This window comes from Oncorhynchus mykiss, chromosome 9 (assembly GCF_057628025.1).
Source record: "Oncorhynchus mykiss isolate SJ-2025 chromosome 9, ASM5762802v1, whole genome shotgun sequence".
Lineage (NCBI taxonomy): Eukaryota > Metazoa > Chordata > Actinopteri > Salmoniformes > Salmonidae > Oncorhynchus > Oncorhynchus mykiss.
The window spans coordinates 49,190,921-49,211,982 of NC_143030.1; the positions used below are offsets into that span (position 1 = coordinate 49,190,921).

The 21,062-nt window shown below is 43.9% G+C and overlaps 1 protein-coding gene across 4 annotated transcripts in view; it reads right to left on the reverse strand.

The window, feature by feature from the left end:
- mtor (mechanistic target of rapamycin kinase) overlaps window positions 1-21,062 on the reverse strand; it is a 123,389-nt gene that overhangs the window by 5,586 nt on the left and 96,741 nt on the right. For all 4 annotated transcript variants that reach the window (XM_021615845.3, XM_021615843.3, XM_090185741.1 and 1 more), the window contains exons 35-50: window positions 15,045-15,170; window positions 13,034-13,165; window positions 12,495-12,610; window positions 8,545-8,662; window positions 7,841-8,038; window positions 7,477-7,577; window positions 6,580-6,676; window positions 6,266-6,364; window positions 6,010-6,132; window positions 4,418-4,600; window positions 3,966-4,100; window positions 2,958-3,132; window positions 1,309-1,444; window positions 1,005-1,152; window positions 544-666; window positions 172-254 (exon numbers count right to left, since the gene is read on the reverse strand). In XM_021615845.3, the coding sequence (XP_021471520.1) occupies window positions 172-254; window positions 544-666; window positions 1,005-1,152; window positions 1,309-1,444; window positions 2,958-3,132; window positions 3,966-4,100; window positions 4,418-4,600; window positions 6,010-6,132; window positions 6,266-6,364; window positions 6,580-6,676; window positions 7,477-7,577; window positions 7,841-8,038; window positions 8,545-8,662; window positions 12,495-12,610; window positions 13,034-13,165; window positions 15,045-15,170 (2,093 nt within the window). The remainder of the gene's footprint in view (window positions 1-171; window positions 255-543; window positions 667-1,004; window positions 1,153-1,308; window positions 1,445-2,957; window positions 3,133-3,965; window positions 4,101-4,417; window positions 4,601-6,009; window positions 6,133-6,265; window positions 6,365-6,579; window positions 6,677-7,476; window positions 7,578-7,840; window positions 8,039-8,544; window positions 8,663-12,494; window positions 12,611-13,033; window positions 13,166-15,044; window positions 15,171-21,062) is intronic.

A 21,062-nucleotide genomic window follows, 5' to 3' on the forward strand; every position in this document is an offset into this window, starting at 1 on the left:
ACCACATATTTATTTTCATGCCAATGTTTTGGCCCCATGCACGAAAATAACTATTTGATACTTTAGATGTTCTGTTCAATAAATATGCTCCAATACACCTGCAAAGCAAGATTATTTCACTTTTTAAACATCTGCTACCACTGCTGAACTTTTATTGGTGGAGAGCCTCACCTGTCTCCCAGGCCCAGGATGTAGCCCACCATTGACATCACAGCCAGGGAGCGTGTGTAATTGGTCCTCCTGTCAAACCAAACCTGAGAAGAAGACCAGGAGTAAACATAACACTACATTGCGTCCCTGCAACAGAAAGCCGAACTAAGATATTTCAGGTATTTCTGAGCCACATTCTTCAAAAAACCATGAGGAAATTGAAATGATCACTAAATTGTTACAGATACCACCTTTAATTAGTCTTCAGCAGCCTTATATAGAGTGGTCAGTTGTTAGCTATAACACCTAATGACATGCTACGTCAGACTGGGTGGCAAACAGGGGTACGTCAGTCTTATGACAACTGTCTGTAAGGCTGAAACAGGGTTTTACCTCAGAGCTGGGGCTCTTCAGCCACAGCAGCTTGGCCAGGTCGTCTCCGGCCGTGTTGTTGACGGCGTGCTCAAACACCTCCACCTTCTCCATCAGGGTCAGGTGATCATAGTCTGGAGCCATCTAACAAACATACATACCACAACATCAAGATGGCACAACCTTTGGTAGTAAAATAGAACCTCATTGTCAATTTGTTTAACGGTTTTCAATTCACGGATAAATAATTTATTGTCTTTTAATTATTTTTTTTTACTTGAGACTTGACATTTAAGAGTGGTGGACAAGTAACAACATTCATATTATATTGTGTATTAAAGTGTACATTCCCTTTAAATTCATGGCTAATCAACAGATGGTTAGTAATAGCAAGTGCACTGTTCAGTGTACACCATGTCTAAAAAGCTCCATTCTGAACAGGGTGTGTGTGAACTGCTAATGTGATAGTTCCTGGTTCTTACCCTGAGCATAATGCGGTGCTCGATGTTGAGCAGGATCTTCTTCTTCTCCCGGTAGTCTCTGATGAGGGCGTGGAGGGTGTCGCAGTGAGGCACCCAGCCAATTAGACCAGAGTTGGTGGACAGGGGAATCACTGCGTAGCGCTGAATGCTGAGAGGGGGACACAATACACAAAAATGGTAACCAGGAAATTATATTTTTTACAGAAGCACAGCAGACACCGAAAATCAATCAATCAATCAATCTCACTCCCTCCCGATGGCAATAATCCAGCCATTAATCTTGAAATGTGTGTGTACTGTCTACCTGAGGTTTTTGCGTAGAGAGGCTGGGTCATTGGCCAGCAGTGTGTTAACCAGGCCAAAGAGTTGCATGACCCTCTCGTCCTGCCGCAGGTCCTCATGGCCCTTCAGGAGGAACATGAACTCATGGCCATTGCTGCCTGCAGGGGGCACCACAACACAGGTCAACTCTCAGACCGTGGCTTTCATTCAACTGGCGTCTGAGAGTAGGAGTGCTGATCTAGGATCAGTTTAGTTTTTTAGATGGTAATGAATTAGACTGCATGGATAGGGGGGGCCTGATTGTAGAACAGCACTCCTGCTCTGAGAAGCTTGTCGATACATATAGCCCCTGAACTCCTATGCATGCGAATTAGTGTAAAATTCTGTTTATCACTTTACAATGACAGTGGGATGAAAAATTATGTTGCGGGATAATCCTTTGTTATCACATTGCTAAACTGCAGAGGACAATAATGGCATTAAACACAGGTAGATGGCATGACACATACCACATATTGATTATACTTCTGACTCAGGAAATTACTCCAAAAGACAGCATGTTTGCATTTCTCATTCATCTTTTGATGACCTGACTTGTGTCATCTTTAGGGCGGTCAGAGTTAATCACCTTTAGTAATTTATGTTATTTTTATTGTGATTAATCACATTGTGTGAAAGTGTTCAAAAATCACTGAAAACATCCCCAATACATCATCTCTACAGCTGAAAACAATGGACTGTGAAAACAGGTTACAACTGAGGGTAAAGAAAGTGTGCTTTCTCAATTTACCCAATTTTGCTAACCGTTACTTTAGACAAAATCAAGACGTCAATATTCTTGTGCAATTTTTTTATATGAAAATCTTAAATTTCAGCTGAATTTGAGCAAATTCAAATTGTGAGAATAATCACAGCAAATCCTGCGATTAACTCGATTAAGTGTTATCGTTTAATAGCCCTAGACACTCATCTTTAAACAAATGGGATAAAAAAATAAATCTAATACCCTTACTACTATGATGGTCATACTTAGTTAGCTAACTCCTTGTGTAGTTAGCCAATACTCCCAAAGGACTCAGTAGGACAATGGGCCTGTAGTCCATTGTCCCCACTAATCGTATTCCCTTTTGATTCATTTCCATCAATGGTAAATGGTGGGTGTAATCATAGAAATAAGAATGAATAGAATGGGCTTGGAAGCTCAAACCCTGGCAACTGACTGCCAAGCTCACGGGTAGCCTCACAATGGCTGCCTGGTATTGTGACGAAATAAATGCCTTTGTATTTTGGAATATTCCATCAACTGATGCTGGATTGCCATGGTAATGTAGAACGTTCATTCAAATGATGCTAACTGATATGGCTCATGATAATGGAATCCTTTTTTTGTAATGCCAATCGAGATGACAGCATAGATTAGGGGACAGGAAAGGGGGAAACCTAGTTAGTTGTACAACTGAATGCATTCATTTAATTAAAGGGTACACTTCCTGTTTTTACTTCCTTACATGGGTACACTCAAAATGGCTGCCAGTCCACCCATTGTGTCATCATCATTGATTTGAATGGAGACGCCCTTTCTTTTAATTCTTATTGGCCTCGTGGTTGGTTGTCTTACCCATGTAGGTGAGTCTGCGGGGACATTGTTTGGAGGTTATGTGGTTGTCTTACCCATGATGGTGAGTTTACGCGGCCGCTGCTTGGAGGTGATGACCTGCAGCGAGGGGGCGATGGACTGGATGCGGATAATGGGCTGGTTGGGGTCGTAGGTCCCCGGCACGGCCAGCTCCAGGTCCCTGCACATCAGCAGCTTGGGGGACACGTACTGCAGCTCCAAGGAGGTCAGCTTGGGACACAAGAAGGAATGGATGGGGGAGGGATCAATGGATAAAATAATGGATAGATGAGGGGAGCGAGAGAGAGGAGGAAGATCAGATTACTGGCAGATGAAAAGGTTCATTGTGCCGTGTTCCAACCGTCACTCTGCCTCTTTCAGTCTCTCACTCCGTCCTTCACCGTCACCACTTTAACAGTCTGTCTCTTTTGCTCGTGCACTGTCTAGACAGGTCCTCCTAGGAAAGGCATCTCATCTCAATGGGTTCACCTGTATAAATAAAGGATACAAAACTGCCCCACTGGTGTACTCTTTTCACTTGACTCTGAAGGAGTTTTGCTATTGTTGGCCTATTACAGTGAAATACTGTAGCGATGAGAAGACATTTGGCTTAACTTGGAACAACAACTGAGACAGACGCAACACCTAGGAAGCGCTATTTATTTTCCACTAACAGCCACTTCAGGATCATTGCGGAATGGGTTGCATTGTTTCAGGATGCTGACATGACCTAGATATATCAGTTTACAGTGTCAAGGGATAAATGAACGTGGGCCTTAACAAGAGTAGCAAAATAACATCTCATAGCTCTGAAGAAAGATGTGAATGTAGCAATATACACTACCCACACATAACTGGTTGTGAGCCAACTTGACTCCTTTCACTGGATGCTTTAGTTTTTCAACTGGCACAACCAACGAAGGGCTGAATCCGAAGAGGAGAGAGATTCTTGAATTCAGACGAAGACTGGCAGATCTCCAATTGGCCTCAGTGTAGGAGTTACGTTAGGAGACAGACCAAACTGACTTGAGCAGAGTGTGAGTAGGTTGATGTGATTCTCTCACCTGTGGTAGCTGCTTGGAGATCCGTCTGAAGACGTGGTAGTACAGGTCCCACGCTTGGGTCAGGTCCTTCACGTTGCCCGAGCGCATGTACTTCCTGCACCAATCCTGGGCCTCCATGAGGTCCCTCCCGTAGGCCTGTCATAACACAGAGAACAGCAGCCAATTCACTTCACCTGTCCAGCCATTTACCTATAATCCAGGTCAAAGAGCACTACACATCATTGTCAATTGGTCATTAAACTGCGGAAATTATCCTAACTTTCAACTCGTACACTTCCTCAATGTCTCCAATTGACATCTACATGGGATTTCTGCACATTTTCGAGATACACGCACATTTGTCAATCATTGTAACTTGGTAAATGAAATGGTAAAAAGAGGGAAAAATACATGACAAAATAAAGACTATAAACATGACTTTAAAAAAAGACAAAAGAAAACAAAAGACGGACCTGGTTGAAGGAGGTCTCTTTGAGGGTCTGTGGACCCCTCTCCATCATGGCGTGAAGGGGCTCCAGCACAGCAAACATACCCTTCACGTTGCGCTCGCCAAAGTAGAGGCGGGAGGCCTCCTCCAGGCCCTCGTGCCACATCTCGTGCCACAGAATGGCCACCCGGATCAGCTCCTCACTCACCTGGGGAGACAGGAAGTGACTCATGCCTTGGGAAACAAGTACATTTTCTTCAGATTTATTGAAAATGAAATACAGAAATATATCATTTACATAAGTATTCACACCCCTGAGTCAATACTCTGTAGAATCAGCTGTGAGTCTTTCTGGGTAAGCCTCTAAGAGCGTTCCACACCTGGATTGTGCAACATTTGCCCATTATTCTTTTCAAAATTCTTCAGGCCCTGTCAAATTCGTTGTTAATCATAGCTAGACAACAATTTTCAGGTCTTGCAATAGGTTTTCAGGTAGATTAGGTCAAAACTGTAACTCGGCCACTCAGGAACATTCACCGTCTTCTTGGTAAGCAACTGCAGTGTTGATTTGGCCTTGCAGTATTGGTTATTTTCCCAAAAGGTGAATTAATCACCCAGTGTCTGGTGGACCAGGTTTTCCTCTAGGATTTTGCCTGTGCTTAGTTCCATTCAGTTTATTTTTTGAAACACTCGCCAGTCCTTAACGATGACAAGCATACCCATTACATGAAGCAGCCACCACTATGCTTGAAAATATGGAGAGTGGTACTCAGTAATGTACTGTATTGTATTTGCCCAAAACATAACACTTTGTATTCAGGACAAAAAGTGAATTGCCTTGCCACATTCTTTGCAGTATTACTTTAGTGTGATTACGTACAGGCTTCCTTCTTTGTCAATTAGGTTAGTACTGCAGAGAAACTACAATGTTTATCCATCCTCAGTTTTCTCCTATCACAGCCGTTAAACTGTTTCAAGTCACCATTGGCATGGTGAAATCCCTGAGCGGGTTTCCACCCTCTCTTGCAACCGAGTTAGGAAAGACACCTGTATTATAATTATTATTTTTTTAGGGGGTAAATCAGCTTTAATATTGCAGATAGATTGTAGCTTCCATCAATGTAGTTAGTTGTCTGCATCACTTCCAACCCTCAAATACGTTTTTGCAAATATATATATATATACACACACTACTGTTAAAAAATGTGGGGTCACTCAGAATTTTCCTTGTTTTTGAAAGAAAATCACATTTTTTTGGTCCATTAAAATAACATCAAATTGATCAGAAATACAGTGTAGACATTGTCCATCCAAAGTGTAATTATTAACTTCACCATGCTCAAAGGTATATTCAATGCATGATTTATTATTTTATTACCCATCTACCAATGTGAAACAATATTAAGTCCTTACAACTTATTATGTGACTTGTTAAGTAAATGTTTTACTCCTGAACTTATCCAAATGTTAAATTCAGGCTGTAACACAACAAAATGTAGAATAAGTCAAGGGGATACTTTCTGAAGGCTCTGTATGTCTAAATGGTAAAACAGACTGTAACCACTTGTTGCTAGTTGTACCGTGAGGTAGTGAGGTACACCGACAGGAATCACGTACCATGATCGCCTGCTGGACCAGTGTATTGCAGTGCTCACACATGTTCTTGAGGATCTTATTAGCAGCATTGTGGCGGGCAGTGGTGGTTGACTTGGAGGCCACGGTCAACGGATAGATCAAAGCCTAGAAGAGGGTGGGTGGGTGGGGCGGGGTCGAGTGATCGAGAGGGAGGGAGAGTTAATCAACGCAATACCAGTTCAGAGATATGCGTCCTAGGCCATCGCTCCTAGCCTGGATGCCAGCAGTATGTCATTACCTGGGGGTGGTAGCGCCCAATGTCGGTGAGCAGCTGGTGGATGAGGCGGCCAACCAGAGCACGGGGAGTGTCGATGCGGGCAATCAGCTGGGGGATCACCTGCAGACGAGGGGGAGCAATGCAATGCGGAATTACTATTCAGTAACTATTCAGTTACTATCGTCCTGTAAGAGACTTTCTTGAATGACTATTTCATGGATGATTCATGGCCCAAAACCAACATGGCCCCTGGGAATAATTCAGTTTTCTAGTACCCTTGACACAATGGACAGAACAATAAAAGCAAACCAAAAACATGCATGTGAGATGCGTACCTGTAGCCAGGTGTCTATCTGAATGGTTTTGATACCCTCTACCAGTGCCTCGTTGACTTCAGGCCAGTGTCCATAGTCAAACCAGAGGGTCAGGACCCTGGAGAAAGAAAACAGCATCATGTCAAAAACAGTCTCTTGTATCCATTGCATCTTTATTGACAGGTTCAGACGAAGAAAAAAAACAACAACCACAGTTTCCCTGAATTTCAAACCGCATTCAAAGCAAAACAAATTGACACCAAGCAATCAAATGTGCGCAACGACACAAATTGGAATTGGAGCTCGTCTCTCTGCCACCAGAGGGCTTCCTTTCCACATATTTCAACTCTGTGTCTATCAGTGTTGTCGGTTTGGGCTTTCAGACTACTGGCCATCTCAGAGTAGGAGTGCTGATCTGGGATCAGGTGCTCCCTCTCCATCTAATCTTATTCATTATGATCTAGGGATTTAGAAAAAGGGATTTATTTAACCTTTATTCACAAAGAGTCTTTAAAGGACACTCTTACTGACAGTTGTGGCTGCTTGGCGTGATGTATTGTTGTTTCTACCTTCTTGCCCTTTGTGCTGTTGTCTGTGCCCAATAATGTCTGTACCATGTTTTGTACTGTTACTATGTTGTGCTGCTGCCATGTTGTGTTGCTACCATGTTGTGTTGCTACAGTACTGTGTTTTCATGTGTTGTTGACTTGCTATGTTGTTGTCTTAGGTATCTCTTTATGTAGTGTTGTCTCTCTTGTTGTGATGTGTGTTTTGTCCTATATTTATATTTGATTTATTTTTAATCCCAGCCCCCATCCCCGCAGGAGGCCTTTTGGTAGGCCGTCATTGTAAATAAGAATTTGTTCTTAACTGACTTGCCTAGTTAAATATAGGCCCTGGCCCCATGCGGGGACTCACCTCAGGGTGTCCTGGAGGTTGTTCCCTCTGGAGAGGGAGATTGAGCGGAAGAAGCCCTGGACAGCAGGAACCGTGTAGAGGAGTAACGTCTTGGAGAGGTCCTGAACTCGCCAAACAACAGAGGGAGAATGAGGAAAAGGAAGAATTGCAAATGATTGTACCTTGATTTCAGCAAGCAAGGCATTCAGTCATAGTCCTAACTCAAACATTCTCCCATTGACATAAACTTGTGATTTATGCAACTTTTGAAGCACAGGTCTGTCAAGTTAGTTTGAAATTTGTCCGGTAGTGAATAGCGAAAGGGCTGGTTAGCGTTAGTGGACGAGTATGGTGAAGGAGAATCTAAGATGGCCGCCGCACTCACCTCGTTGGCCTTCTTCTGGCCCGGCGAGGGCACAGGGCTGTGCTCAGTGCTGTCTACCTCACTGTCGCTGTTGCTGGCCTCGCTATTTGCGCTGGTGCCGCTGACGTGGCGCTTCTTCTTCTTTTCGTCCCGGCCCTGGTTCTGGTGCTTGTAATGCAGCACTGCCTCAAAGTTCATCACCGCCCATGCGTGCCAGGCCTGCGGAAAAAGGTATGCCAGGTGAAGAAATATATATATTATTTTTATTTATTTATTATAAGACATAAAAAGTCTACATGTCGAAACATATGTTTGAACTTATGTTATCGCACTTATCACATCAACTTCCAGTCCGTTAGACAATTAGTTTCCGGTTTACTGAAGGATTATGTGAGATGTCCCGGAGGAGTCCTGCCCTCTGGGGAATGTTCTGGGTCTAAACAGATGTCGATCATGTTTTCGGTTGTTACGTAATAAGCTACTGAGAGATGTGAGGAGGGGGGGGGGCTCTCAATAGAGGAAGAGCGTGGCTTTCCTGCAGTGTGGGCATGGGCCTATACAAGCCCATAGGTGCCCTTGGTTCCTTTCAAATCAACTCATGTCTCTAATAACATACAAACCTTATGTTAAGTAAATGGGAGAGTCAGCACGAGGTCCACAGCGTGAATGCTGATGGGAGTGACAGGGGTTGGAAGGGAGTGGTTAAACGTGAGAGGGTCACTGACCTTGTACCAGTTGCGGTCGTGCTCCGTGGAGTGGTTGTAGTACTGCAGCACTTTGGGGATGGTGCTCTCATTAATGCCCTGAAGACTGAGCTGCCACTCACCCAGCTTCAGGAAGCACCTAGGAAAGGAGGGAAGGAGGGATTGAGGGGGAGAGAGAGAGAGGGAGAGACAGTCTTGGTCACTATATAGATTGTCAGCAGAATACGGCCCACGCTCGTTGAGTGTCTCAGAGTAGGAGTGCTGATCTCGAATCACGTCCTCTCCTATCTATGTAAACTTATTTGTTTGTGATCTGAAAGGCAAAACTGATCCTAAATCAGCACTCCTACTCTTGAGACCCTTTATATGGACACTCCGTAGTTGCATGAGCACAAAAAATACTCAAAACCCAGCGTGCAGTTTTCGCGCAAAGGTTGACAGGAAAGTGTGCTTATCTCCACGCAAATCACCAGAAGGTTGATCAACTGTATGGCAAGCAAATAGGCTTATTGTTCCTTTGGGGGAAATAGGTGGTGTTTGATGCATAGGAATAATGATAATAATGGTAGGCTAATAAAAACATTAAAACGTAGGCCTAATGATAAAATATGCATTTGCCGTTGGTATTTTAAATGGTATTATTTCCACTACACAACAGAAAGTAGGCTACCATTTATCAATCACTAATTCAATAGCCAAGCACGCTCAAAAGTAAATAGACCGGTAGCCTTGACAGTATGGGTAGGCTACAGTATTGCGGCGTGATAGGATTAGGAGCACGACATCATATCCTAGCCTATTTAATTTCAGATCCTATACCAAAAGGTAGGAGACACACAATCACGTGTTGATAAACAATGTATATTTTGCATAGAAGTGTGGGCTGTAGCATTTACTTGTAAATTGGTCGAAAGGACAATCAATCTTGCAGAATGTGAGGCCACTGTTGTGGCACTCGCTAGGCAGCTTGCATTATTTGTTGGGAAAAGTCACTGCAACATTCTGTCTACTCCTCGACAGAATGTGATATTGCGCTTTCTTTTAGGAATGATCATGTCCCAGTTCCAACATCTCTTCCAAATCATTCAGCAAATGAGGGCGTTTTTATTACCATAAAAACGGAGGAAGTTTTCCAGGCGAGGTTATAGCGTTTGTTCATGACCGCACAAATATAATATGGCTCTGATTTATCAATGAAAACATGCGCGACAGTATATGTTGCGTGCGACAGTTTGATAAACGCATATCATTTGTGACGCATGCAAATCCTAGGATCTCCACGCATGTCAGAATTTAGTACGGAATTTACACACGGTTGATAAACGAGCCCCCTGGTCCCAGATCAGCGCTCCTTTTCTGAGACGTTTGTGAATACAGGCCCAGGGCTGCATCAGAGTCTGATAAATTGCCTTAGCAACACACAATCATGTCAACAGCTATAAGGCCTGGTATGTGAGATGAAGCTCTTACACTAAGTCTGTTACACTAGTTAGTTAGTGTGATGAATGCATTCAACGTGGTGTTTCCTGGCAGTCCATCTCCCCTCTCTAATGCCAGGCTCATCCACACACTCCTCTCTACCATCTATTGCCTTGAATGCTTACCTAGGCCTAAGGCCAAGATCTGTGGGACACTTCTGGAGAAAATGGATATTAACTGAATCCACGTTTAACTTTACTATGAGAAACGTCTGTTCTGTGGTGACAATTTAAAAAGTATGTTGGGGAAGTTATCTTATACAATATGCTCGCTGTCATCACAAGTTGTCTGGGGGAGTTGGCAATGGATGTTCAACGCAGTACTAGTGCAACCCCTTAAAATAGAAGAGAATGATGGGAAAACGTGGAAATCGCGCAAAGACATTTATCATACTTAGGCGTCATTACTAAAAGCAGTGGCGCATTAGCTACTGAAAGGTTTTGGCATCACTTAAGTGATTTTCAATGTTTTATATTGGTAGTGAGTGTGAGGGAACATTGCCTCGTGGTCTGTCTTCCCAGTGGTTGTGCTTGCCATATCAATCATCATAAAAAAAACACAGACACTCGAGGCAAACTGCCAAATAATCGAGTCGTGTTTGATTTACATGGGCCAAGCTTGTGATTGGTTTATAACACGCCCGACCAGGAACTGCCGAATCCTGCGCAGGCATCCGTCCCTCAGATCCTAACTGTACACTGCACCCATTTCCAGAGAGCACTTCTAATAAATGATCCATTAGCATTGCGTAACGCTGCGGAGTGCTTTTTCCATGTGAAAATACAGTACTGGTTCAGTTCACCTCTGACAAACCGCTTCAGGGAAAAACACAGTAAAACCGTCTGCATGGGAGAACCACTAGTGCCAGAAGTGCTTCTCTGTTACCACAGGAACTCAGACCGGAGATTGCAGGTCTTATCATGATCATTGCGTCGTAACATGCAAATACATATCGCTGAAATTACAATGAATTATTTCGGTGTGTGTGTGTGTGTGTGTGTATAGACCAGGTGTACGCCATTCCACAGTGCCAACCCATTTGCAGGAAAGTGTGTCAGCACGTCTGGAATAAAACAGTGGAGACAAACATTCCACAGACAAATATAATCTGGAAGTGCAACAGCAAGTATGAAACACTCCTGGTTTCCTGTTAGCTTGTTGCCTCATAAAAATTATGAGGTATGTATATTGTGTGTGTGTTTGTGTGCATTGTGTGTGCGCCTCTAAGATGAGTGTTTTACTGTGAGAAGGCTCGTCTCCTGTGTGTGTGTGTGTGTGTGTGTGTGTGTGTGTGTGTGTGTGTGTGTGTGTGTGTGCTCGTCTGCTGACCAAAGTTTCAATACATCCAACCCATAAAGCTCAAGCACTGTTTTTTTACCCTTGCTTGTGTTCATTTGGAGGCTAATGTGAAACACAGTATTTTACTGAGTAAAACCTCACACAAAACCTGGTGTGTCAGAAGTAAACTTTCCCCCAAAATAACTGGCCTCTGAGATTCCCTCGGGCGCTCATTTGAAGTCCGCTCCATGAAGGAGAGCGCTTTGGGGAATGGGGATCGTGCTGGAAGTATTTTCATGGGCCCGTCAACCATACAAACAACCTCCTTAGGCTATCATGCCTTGTAGAGGCATTCTGAAAACGGGAGTCTTTCTATATTTAATCCGTTGACGGTATACACAAGCACAAAACAGAAATACATGAGACGAGCAATGGTGATTGGGAGCATTGCAAAAAAGGGTGTTGTTGTAAATGGGAAGAGCTTCCAACAGGAATTGAGAAAGACCTTCAGTCCCTTTCTGCCCATAACTGATCTCAATTCAGCTTTGTCCATCCCCAGTTCTAACCTTGGCCGTCAGGCTAAACCACAGCACAGATCCTGGACCAGCTGCTCATGTCACTCGTCCACTGCCATTGTTCAGCATTCGTACGCTGAAGGTGTAGTTGGGCAGCCATTTTGTGTCAAAACACAAAACAGCAACTATTCTTACAGAGAGAAGAGGTGAAGATGGTAGAATGTGACAGGAGACAGGGTGAAGAGGCAGAGGGCAACACCCGGCCAGTATGGGACACTCTGGGCTGGGGTGTGGGTGTAGGCCCAGCCAGGTGCCGACAGTTCTCACTTGCCAGAGACACACCTGGTTTCCAGTACCCGTCGGCACAATGCCACATTTGGTTGAAGATAAGTAGCTGGATTCTTGGATGCCCGTTGGCTGAGGGGTGAGTGATTGCGCAGAATGAAAAGAGACAAAACTTGTCCGGGTTTGCAAAACTAAATGCCAGTACAAGGAGCGAGGGAGGGAGTGGAGGAATATTACGACCAGGGTTGGGTCACGGTCATGGTGAAAGAGCACAACTCTCTGTACGTGACCCTTTTAGGTGAGAGAGAACATGAGGGCTGGGAAAAGGTGTGTGTGTAAAAAAAAATTCAAGCACACACTGCAATAAAAACATGAGTTCCCCACCCCTAATGTAGTTGTGGAAGGAGTCCTGACCTGGCCATAAGCTTGTGGAGCTCCTGCTTGTGTTGCTGGTCCTCGGCGGCGATGGCATGCTGGGCCTGCTGCTGCATCCCCTGGACAAAGTGCTGCATGTGCTGGAAGGCTTCGATCTGATGGGGGACAGAGGAACAAACGGTGGGGGGGCAGGGGGGGAGGCAAGGGACTCTCATTCAAAACAGGGATTTAACTCAACTCTCTGTGAATGCTGTCGCCAACCTTAAGCAACCGAAAACTAAAATCTGCATTCTTATAGAACCTAACGCCTCACCGTTTCAAAATGTTTGTGTGTGTGAGCATCTACATATCGACCGGTCCCCCTGTTGCTCTAATGGTGTGGTTGGAATGATGTGACATTTTCACTGCTGGGTTATTTATGCTCTTCATTTCAGTTGATTCACTAACACATAACAGTCCACAATATTTAATGAACCTACACATTACAGCCCTGCATTTCCTTACGTTGCACAACAATGAGAAAACAACATTTTCTTCAGCTACAGAGAAAGCCTGTAACAACGGTATAGCTACTATACCTTGTGTTGGCTCTTCCACATGTACTTCATGTAGGCATAGGTAACGTGGGGGTGGGCGGTGGGCAGCGGGTGGTCCAGCTGCTTCGAGGGGTCCACCCCCAGGAGAAGGACCAGGGTCTTGTGGGCCAACGCCTGGGAGAAAAGAGATTCACATTGATCCATTTCTATCATAATACTCAACCTCACACACGCACAAACCCAAACTGTACACACGAGGCTAGGTGCAGCATAGTGTCAGCCGCAGAGCAGCGCCAAAGTGGAAGAAAGGGGCTCAACGGTGGAAACCTGAAGGTCAGTCTCCTATAGCCCACTCAGACCTCTAGTCAGGGACCCCCAGCCATTTCACATAGGTGATCTTTTCCAGAGCTAGCATGCCTAATTCAACTAATCATCAAGCTCTTGATTAGGTGAATCAGGTTTGCTAGTTAACAGCTCCAACAATATTGTGAAAGTCCTGAGGAAATGTTTGAGAACCACCGCCCTAGCTTCCAACTCCCATGGACGTACAGACCCCCAGATTTCCCCAGGCTCATTTGAACCTCTTGCTAAATAAATAGCTTAAGTATACCACACTACTGTGGAGGGAGTAACTAACCATTGACCCCTGTGGAAGGGCCTTTTAAAACACTGCAGGCATTCTTTTAGATGTTGCTCGTTTGCCCATAATCACGTTCTTCGCTCGCTGATTGATGTTCGCTCCTGTGAGTGAAAACCTCCACAATTCTCTGACATCATACCGGAACGTTCTGAAAGGATTGTGTTACAATTGGAAAGCTGGTTGGGTGCCTGCAATCCACCACAATCACTTGCAATAAAACTGGCACCAGGGAGGGAAAACGGTGACACTTTCATTAAACGGGTTTGAGGTACGGTTTCTAAACAGTGCGATTTCTGAGAGGTGCGTTTCATTTGCACAGTCGATCCAGTGAGAGCTGAGTTCACTGGAAAAATAGGGATGTCAGTATGAATCCAAATCCAGTAGAATAGATTCCCCCTCGGAATGACACAAACCCTTTAAAGAACTGTTTTACCAAATTCCTTCCATTCTGGTTGTACTAAAATGTCAAGTGACAATGACATCACTTGAACTCAACTTGATACAACAGCTTATAGCTGTATCTGAAAGGAAATGCATTAGTTAAAAACAAGCCGATTGCCAAACAAGCTGGTCACTAAACACCACAAATCGTGTATTTTTTGTTGTTGTTGCCATTTATTATTTGTTATTATTAAAATAATAATAATAATTACCCCCTTTTTCTCCCCAATTCCGTGGTATCCAATTGTTAGTCGTTACTATCTTGTCTCATCACTACAACTGCCGTACGGGCTCGGGAGAGACGAAGGTCGAGAGCCATGCGTACTCCGAAACACAACCCAACCAAGCCGCACTGCTTCTTAACACAGCGCGCATCCAACCCAGAAGCCAGGCGCAACAATGTGTCGGAGGAAACACCGTACGCCTAGCGACCTAGTCAGCGTGCACTGCGCCCGGCCCGCCACAGGAGTCGCTAGAGCGCGATGAGACAAGGATATCCCTACCGGCCAAACCCTCCCTAACCCGGACGACGCTAGGCCAATTTGTGCGTCGCCCCATGGACCTCTCGGTCGCGGCCGGCTGCGACAGAGCCTGGGCTCGAACCCAGAGTCTCTGGTGGCACAGCTAGCACTGCAATGCAGTGCCTTAGACCACTGCGCCACCCGGGAGGCCCCGTTGTTGCCATTTATGAAAAAGAAATTGACACCCAGATACCGGTGAATGTTCCCTTTGTTTTATTGAGTGCAACGTTTTGTCCAGGTCTTTGTAAGGCCTTTGTAAATGTTACACTTCATAAAACGTGAGCTGAACAACGGAGTGCATCAAATCATGCTTTCATACTACATGTTTTTGCAAGGATAACTGGTTGATGGTGGAGACTAAGCGGTTGAAAAAAAAAAAACCTAACTGACATACCTATTTTGAACCATTTGGCAAATGACCCATTAGCTGTTCCTGTGCTAGTGAACTCACCAGGCGTCCACTCTTGCCACAGAGACTGGCGTACTTGAGCCAGGTCCGCATGTCCTCGTGGGGGTTGATGACCAGTGATCGAACCATTAGGATCCTCTGCCAGTCCTCCACGATCCGCTGGCAACCCTAAAGACGGAGAAACAAAGAGCAATCAATCAATGATATAATTATTATTAATCAATCACATATATTTCAAAAAGCCATTTTTACATCAGCAGTTGTCACAAAGTGCTTTACAGGAGACACAACCACACACAGTGACCAGGTACGGTAGTCTCCCCCCCCCCCCATTCTATTCTCTAGAGCCCCCATACTCAACTGATGGAGCAGATCAGGACCCAAAACTGGGACAATATGGACCACAGGTCCTGACAACAATTTATATATACAGTGGGGCAAAAAAGTATTTAGTCAGCCACCAATTGTGCAAGTTCTCCCACTTAAAAAGATGAGAGAGGCCTGTAATTTTCATCATAGGTACACTTCAACTATGACAGACAAAATGAGAAAAAAAATCCAGAAAATCTCACCGTAGGATTTTTAATGAATTTATTTGCAAATTATGGTGGAAAATAAGTATTTGGTCACCTACAAACAAGCAAGATTTCTGGCTACAATAGTCATTTCCAACATTAACAATGTCTACATTGTATTTCTGATCAATTTGATGTTATTTTAATGGGCAAATGTTTTTATTTTCTTTCAAAAACAAAGACATTTCTAAATGACCCCAAACCTTTGAACAGTAGTTTATATATATAACCTCAGCAAAAAAAGAAACGTCCTCTCACTGTCAACTGCGTTTATTTTCAGCAAACTTAACATGTGTAAATATTTGTATGAACTTAAGATTCAACAACTGAGACACAAACTGAACAAGTTCCTCAGACACACACAGAACGAGCAGTATGGCTGGTGGCATTGTCATGCTGGAGGATCAAGTCAGGATGAGCCTGCAGGAAGTGTACCACATGAGGGAGGAGGATGTCTTCCTTGTAACGCACAGCGTTGAAATTGTCTGCAATGACAACAAGCTCAGTCCGATAATGTTGTGACACACCGCCCCAGACCATGACGGACCCTCCACTTCCAAATCGATCCCGCTCCAGAGTACAGGCCTCGGTGTAACGCTCATTCCTTCAACGATAAATGCGAATCCGACCATCACCCCTGGAGAGACAAAGCCGCGAATCGTCAGTGAAGAGCACTTTTTGCCAGTCCTGTCTGGTCCAGCGACGACTTTGCCAGTAATGTCTGGTGAGGACCTGCCTTACAACAGGCCTACAAGCCCTCAGTCCAGCCTCTCTCAGCCTATTGCGGACAGTCTGAGCACTGATGGAGGGATTGTGCGTTCCTGGTGTAACTCGGGCAGTTGTTGCCATCCTGTACCTGTCCCGCAGGTGTGATGTTCGGATGTACCGATTCTGTGCAGGTGTTGTTACACGTGGTCTGCCACTGTGAGGACGATCAGCTGTCCATCCTGTCTCTCTGTAGCGCTGTCTAAGGCATCTCACAGTACGGACATTGCAATTTATTGCCCTGGCTACATCTGTCGTCCTCATGCCTCCTCGCAGCATGCCAAAGGCAAGTTCACGCAGATGAGCAGGGACCCAGGGCATCTTTCTTTTGGTGTTTTTCAGAGTTGGTAGATAGGCCTCTTTAGTGTCCTACGTTTTCATAACTGTGACCTTACTGTCTGTAAGCTATTAGTGTCTTAACAACCGTTCCACAGGTGCATGTTCATTAATTGCATGGGTAACAGTGTTAAAACCCTTTACAACGAAGATCCGTGAAGTTATTTGGCTTTTTATGAATTATCTTTGAAAGACAGGGTCCTGAAAAATGGACATTTCTTTTTTTTGCAGAGTTAAAAATATATAAATATATGTTGGAAGAGCTAGACCTCTTTTTATTTTGTGTTCCCCTTTGTGGTTCTCTCCACATTTATTTTCACTCCCTAACCTAAATTGGTGTGGGTTTTCTTTTCTTTTGATTTGTATGTTATCAGGCAAGTCTAGTGGGCTTCCATGGTGGGTGTTTAGGACCCTACTCAAGTTTTCTTAGCCAGAACCAAGTCAGTAGGCACCCCCATGGATGCTTTTCATACACACACACACACACACACACACAGACACACACACAGACACACACACACACACACACACAAATACACATCAAAATATATTTTCCTTTATTATTTCCCACAAACCCTACCACCCTTCCCCTAATTGGAGTCAACTAATAAACAACAACACTTAGGCTTCTACTTCCAGCTTATACACACTAGATACATTTTACGGACACAATCTATTTTTCAATAGTTATATTTTGTTTGTTTTTAGTCCTGGCCATCCTCTAACCTCCACCTTTCCCATCTATTTCTGATGTCCATCCAGCTTTGCCATATATTTTTAACAGTGCTATTTCACAAAAGTTCTGAACCTATACACATTTTATGGACACAGTATGTTTTACATGAGTTATCTTGTTGTTATTAGTCCCACCCTCCAGCTCCATTCAACCCCTCCCATCTATCTCTTAACACCATCCATAGTGGATTTCTATTGGCCATATCTTTTTCAACTGTGCTGCGATGCTTCACAAACGTTTGGAACATTTATATTCTCATAGTTTCTACAGATTGTAAAGGAAAGATAAACATGTTTGCTAAAAGTATTATTATATTATTAATCGATTGACTATGACTTTTCAAATCACCAAGTATTGCTAGCCGCTCTTAAATAGCACCTGTGCCAGCACTGGTGAAACTAACTACTGACTAGCGAGGCGACAGGTGCAACACATCCTGACCAACGAGGATGATTCCAATCAGGGCAAACCACATGCAAACAGAACCAAACTCATGTCAAAAATGAAATAGAGCAAAACCCCAAAACCTATAACAATCTTAAAGAACTTTTTAAGAGGCCCCAGACTTTTATGTCAGGACACATGGTTCTCGTCTCAGGTGGTTGGTTCTCAGTTCACAGAAATGCTTTCCACTTCATTCCAGGGGTGCATCCCGAATGGCACCCAATTCCCTATATAGTGCACAACTTTTGACCAGAAAGGGAATAGGGTGCCATTTAGGACACAGCCCAGGTTGTTTGACGGAGGCGTGTGCGACTCTCTTGACAGATGTGTCAGGTTAGTCGCCAGTAAATCACAGGAGAAGAAGAGCCCGTCAACATTTCACCCTGAGACTCTGGTGCTGCCATTAAACTAGCTCTGTTTTGTCTGCTGGAGCCTCGCAATCCAACTCCCCCACCTCCTCTTCTTTTATGAATGGAAAGAGTGGAACCATCAAGACCTTTCACTACACAAGGACATGAGGAGGGTTTAGGGGTTTATATATTCCCCTGGAATACGTGACAGGCATTAAGGTCTTATGGAGAAGTAAATAATAGCCTTGTTGGTGTCTATGCAACGAATTCAATCACTTTTTGACAACATTTGATTTAAACAAAACTTCCCATACATGTTTGCCCATGGAATAAGTCACTTTTTGGACTGGAATGCCAAAACATTCAGGAGATAAAGGTGCTCAAATTGAACCATTTTGTAGACCCCACCACAGCAGTTTGCCAAAAGAAATGATTGAATTCTTTGGCATGGGTGCCAAGCGTCACACCTGGAGGAAACCTGGCACCATCCCTAAGGTGAAGCATGGTGGTGGCAGCATCATGGTGTGGGGATGTTTTTCAGTAGCAAGGACTGGGAGACTAGTTAGGATCAAGGGAAAGATGAACGGAGCAAAGTACAGGGAGATCCTTGATGAAAACCTGCTCCAAAGCGCTCAGGACCTCAGACTGGGGCGAAGGTTCACCTTCCAACAGGACAACAACCCTAAGCACACAGCCAAGACAACACAGGAATGGCTTCGGGACAAGTCTCAATGTCCTCGAGTGGCCCAGCCAGAGCCCAAACTTGAATCTGATCTAACATCTCTAGAGAGACCTGAAAATGGCTGTGCAGCGACACTCCCCATCCAACCTGACAGAACTTGAGAGAATCTGCAGAGAGGAACAGGAGAAACTCCCCAAATACAGGTGTGCCAAGCTTGTAGTGTCATACCCAAGAAGACTCGAAGCCGTAATCGCTGCTTCAACAAAGTACTGGGTAAAGAGTCTGAATACTAATGTAAATACAATATAATTTTTTTAGCAAACATTTCTAAAATCGAGTTTTTGCTTTGTTATTATAGGGTATTGTGTGTAGATTGATGAGAAAAAAACAATTGAATCCATTTTAGCATGATGGTGTAACAACAAAATGTGGAAAAAGTCAAGGGGTCTGAAAACACTGTATGCACTGCACTGTATGTTGTAGCTTAGACCCTACTTAATCTGAGGCTTTTTTGTGGTGCCCGCCATTGGTTGCGACACATACTCTTGAATACAATGTGGGCATAATTTCAATCATAGAATTTGACCTATTGTAATTTTAACTTCTAATTACTACCACATGCCGGTCCACCCACCATCCAATGTCAAATTAAATGTTCATGTCTATTCTACTATCAACCTTTCGATTATTTCAATAGGTTTCCTATGGAGGTTTGACAGTATAATTAAAACTGATATTGTAACGGTTTTCGTCTGGTGAAGGAGAAGAGGACCACGGTGCAGCGTGGTAAGTGTTCTTCATATTTTTAATTGAACAAACTGAACACTACACAACATAATAACGAAGAGAAAACAAAACAGTTTTGCCAGGTGAACAGACACTAAACAGAAATTAACCACCCATAAACAAGAGTGGGAAAACAGGCTACCTAAGTATGGTTCTCAATCAGAGACAGCTGAACCATACCAGGCCAAACACATAGAAATACCCAACATAGAACAAAAACATTGAATGCACACCCCAACTCACGCCCTGACCAACCTAAAATAGAAACATACAAAAGGTCAGGACGTGACAGATATTCCCATTCAAGTTAACATTCTCTGATGCGTGGACCTCCAAACGTCCTTGTGGTATCATTTGAAGGTGAAAATGTAAATGTTATTTCCATTTTAGTCCATTTATCAGCCAAAGCATGACACCCAACCTGTATTCCTTTCCAATGGTATGGTGGGGTATGCAAAATGGTTCAACTTTGAGCACCTTTATCTCTTGAATATTTTGACACTCTCTGAGTGAGCACTTCTACATTGGGCAAATACACTGAACAAAAATATAAACGCAACATGTAATGTGCCATGTTTCAAAGATTCCTGAAGTGTTTCATACGCACAAAAATCGTATTTCTCTCAAATGCTGTGCACAAATTTGTTTACATTCCTGTTAGTGAACTTTTCTCCTTTGCCAAGACAATCCATCCACCTGACAGGTGTGGCACATCAAGAAGCTGATTAAACAGCATGATCATTAGAGGTACACTTTGTGCTGGGGACAATAAAAGGTCACTCTAAAATGTGCAGTGTTGTCGCACAACACAACGCCACAGATGTCTCAAGTTTTGAGGTAGCGTGCAATTGGCATGCTGACTGCAGGAAATTCCACCAGAGTTGTTGCCAGAGAATTAAATGTCAATTTTTCTACCATAAGCCGTAGTTTTAGAGAATTTGGCAGTACGTCCGACCGGGCCCCACAACCGCAGACCACGTGTATGGCCCTGTGTGGGCGAACGGTTTGCTAATGTCAACATTGTAAACAGAGTGCTCCATGGTGGCGCTGAGGGTTATGGTATGGGCAAGCGGAAACTATGGACAACGAACACAATTGCATTTTTATCGATGGCAATATGAATGCACAGAGATACCGTGATGAGGTCCTGAGGCCCATTGTCGTGTCATTCGTCCACCACCATCAGCTCTTATTTCAGCATGATAATGTATGGCCCCATATCACAAGGATCTGTAAATTATTTCTGGAAGCTACAAATGTCCCAGTTTTTCTATGGCCTGCATACTCACCAGAGATGTCACCCATTGAGCATGTTTGGGATGCTCTAGATCGAGGTGTACGACAGCATGTTCCAGTTCCCGTCAATATCCTGCAATTTCGCTGCAT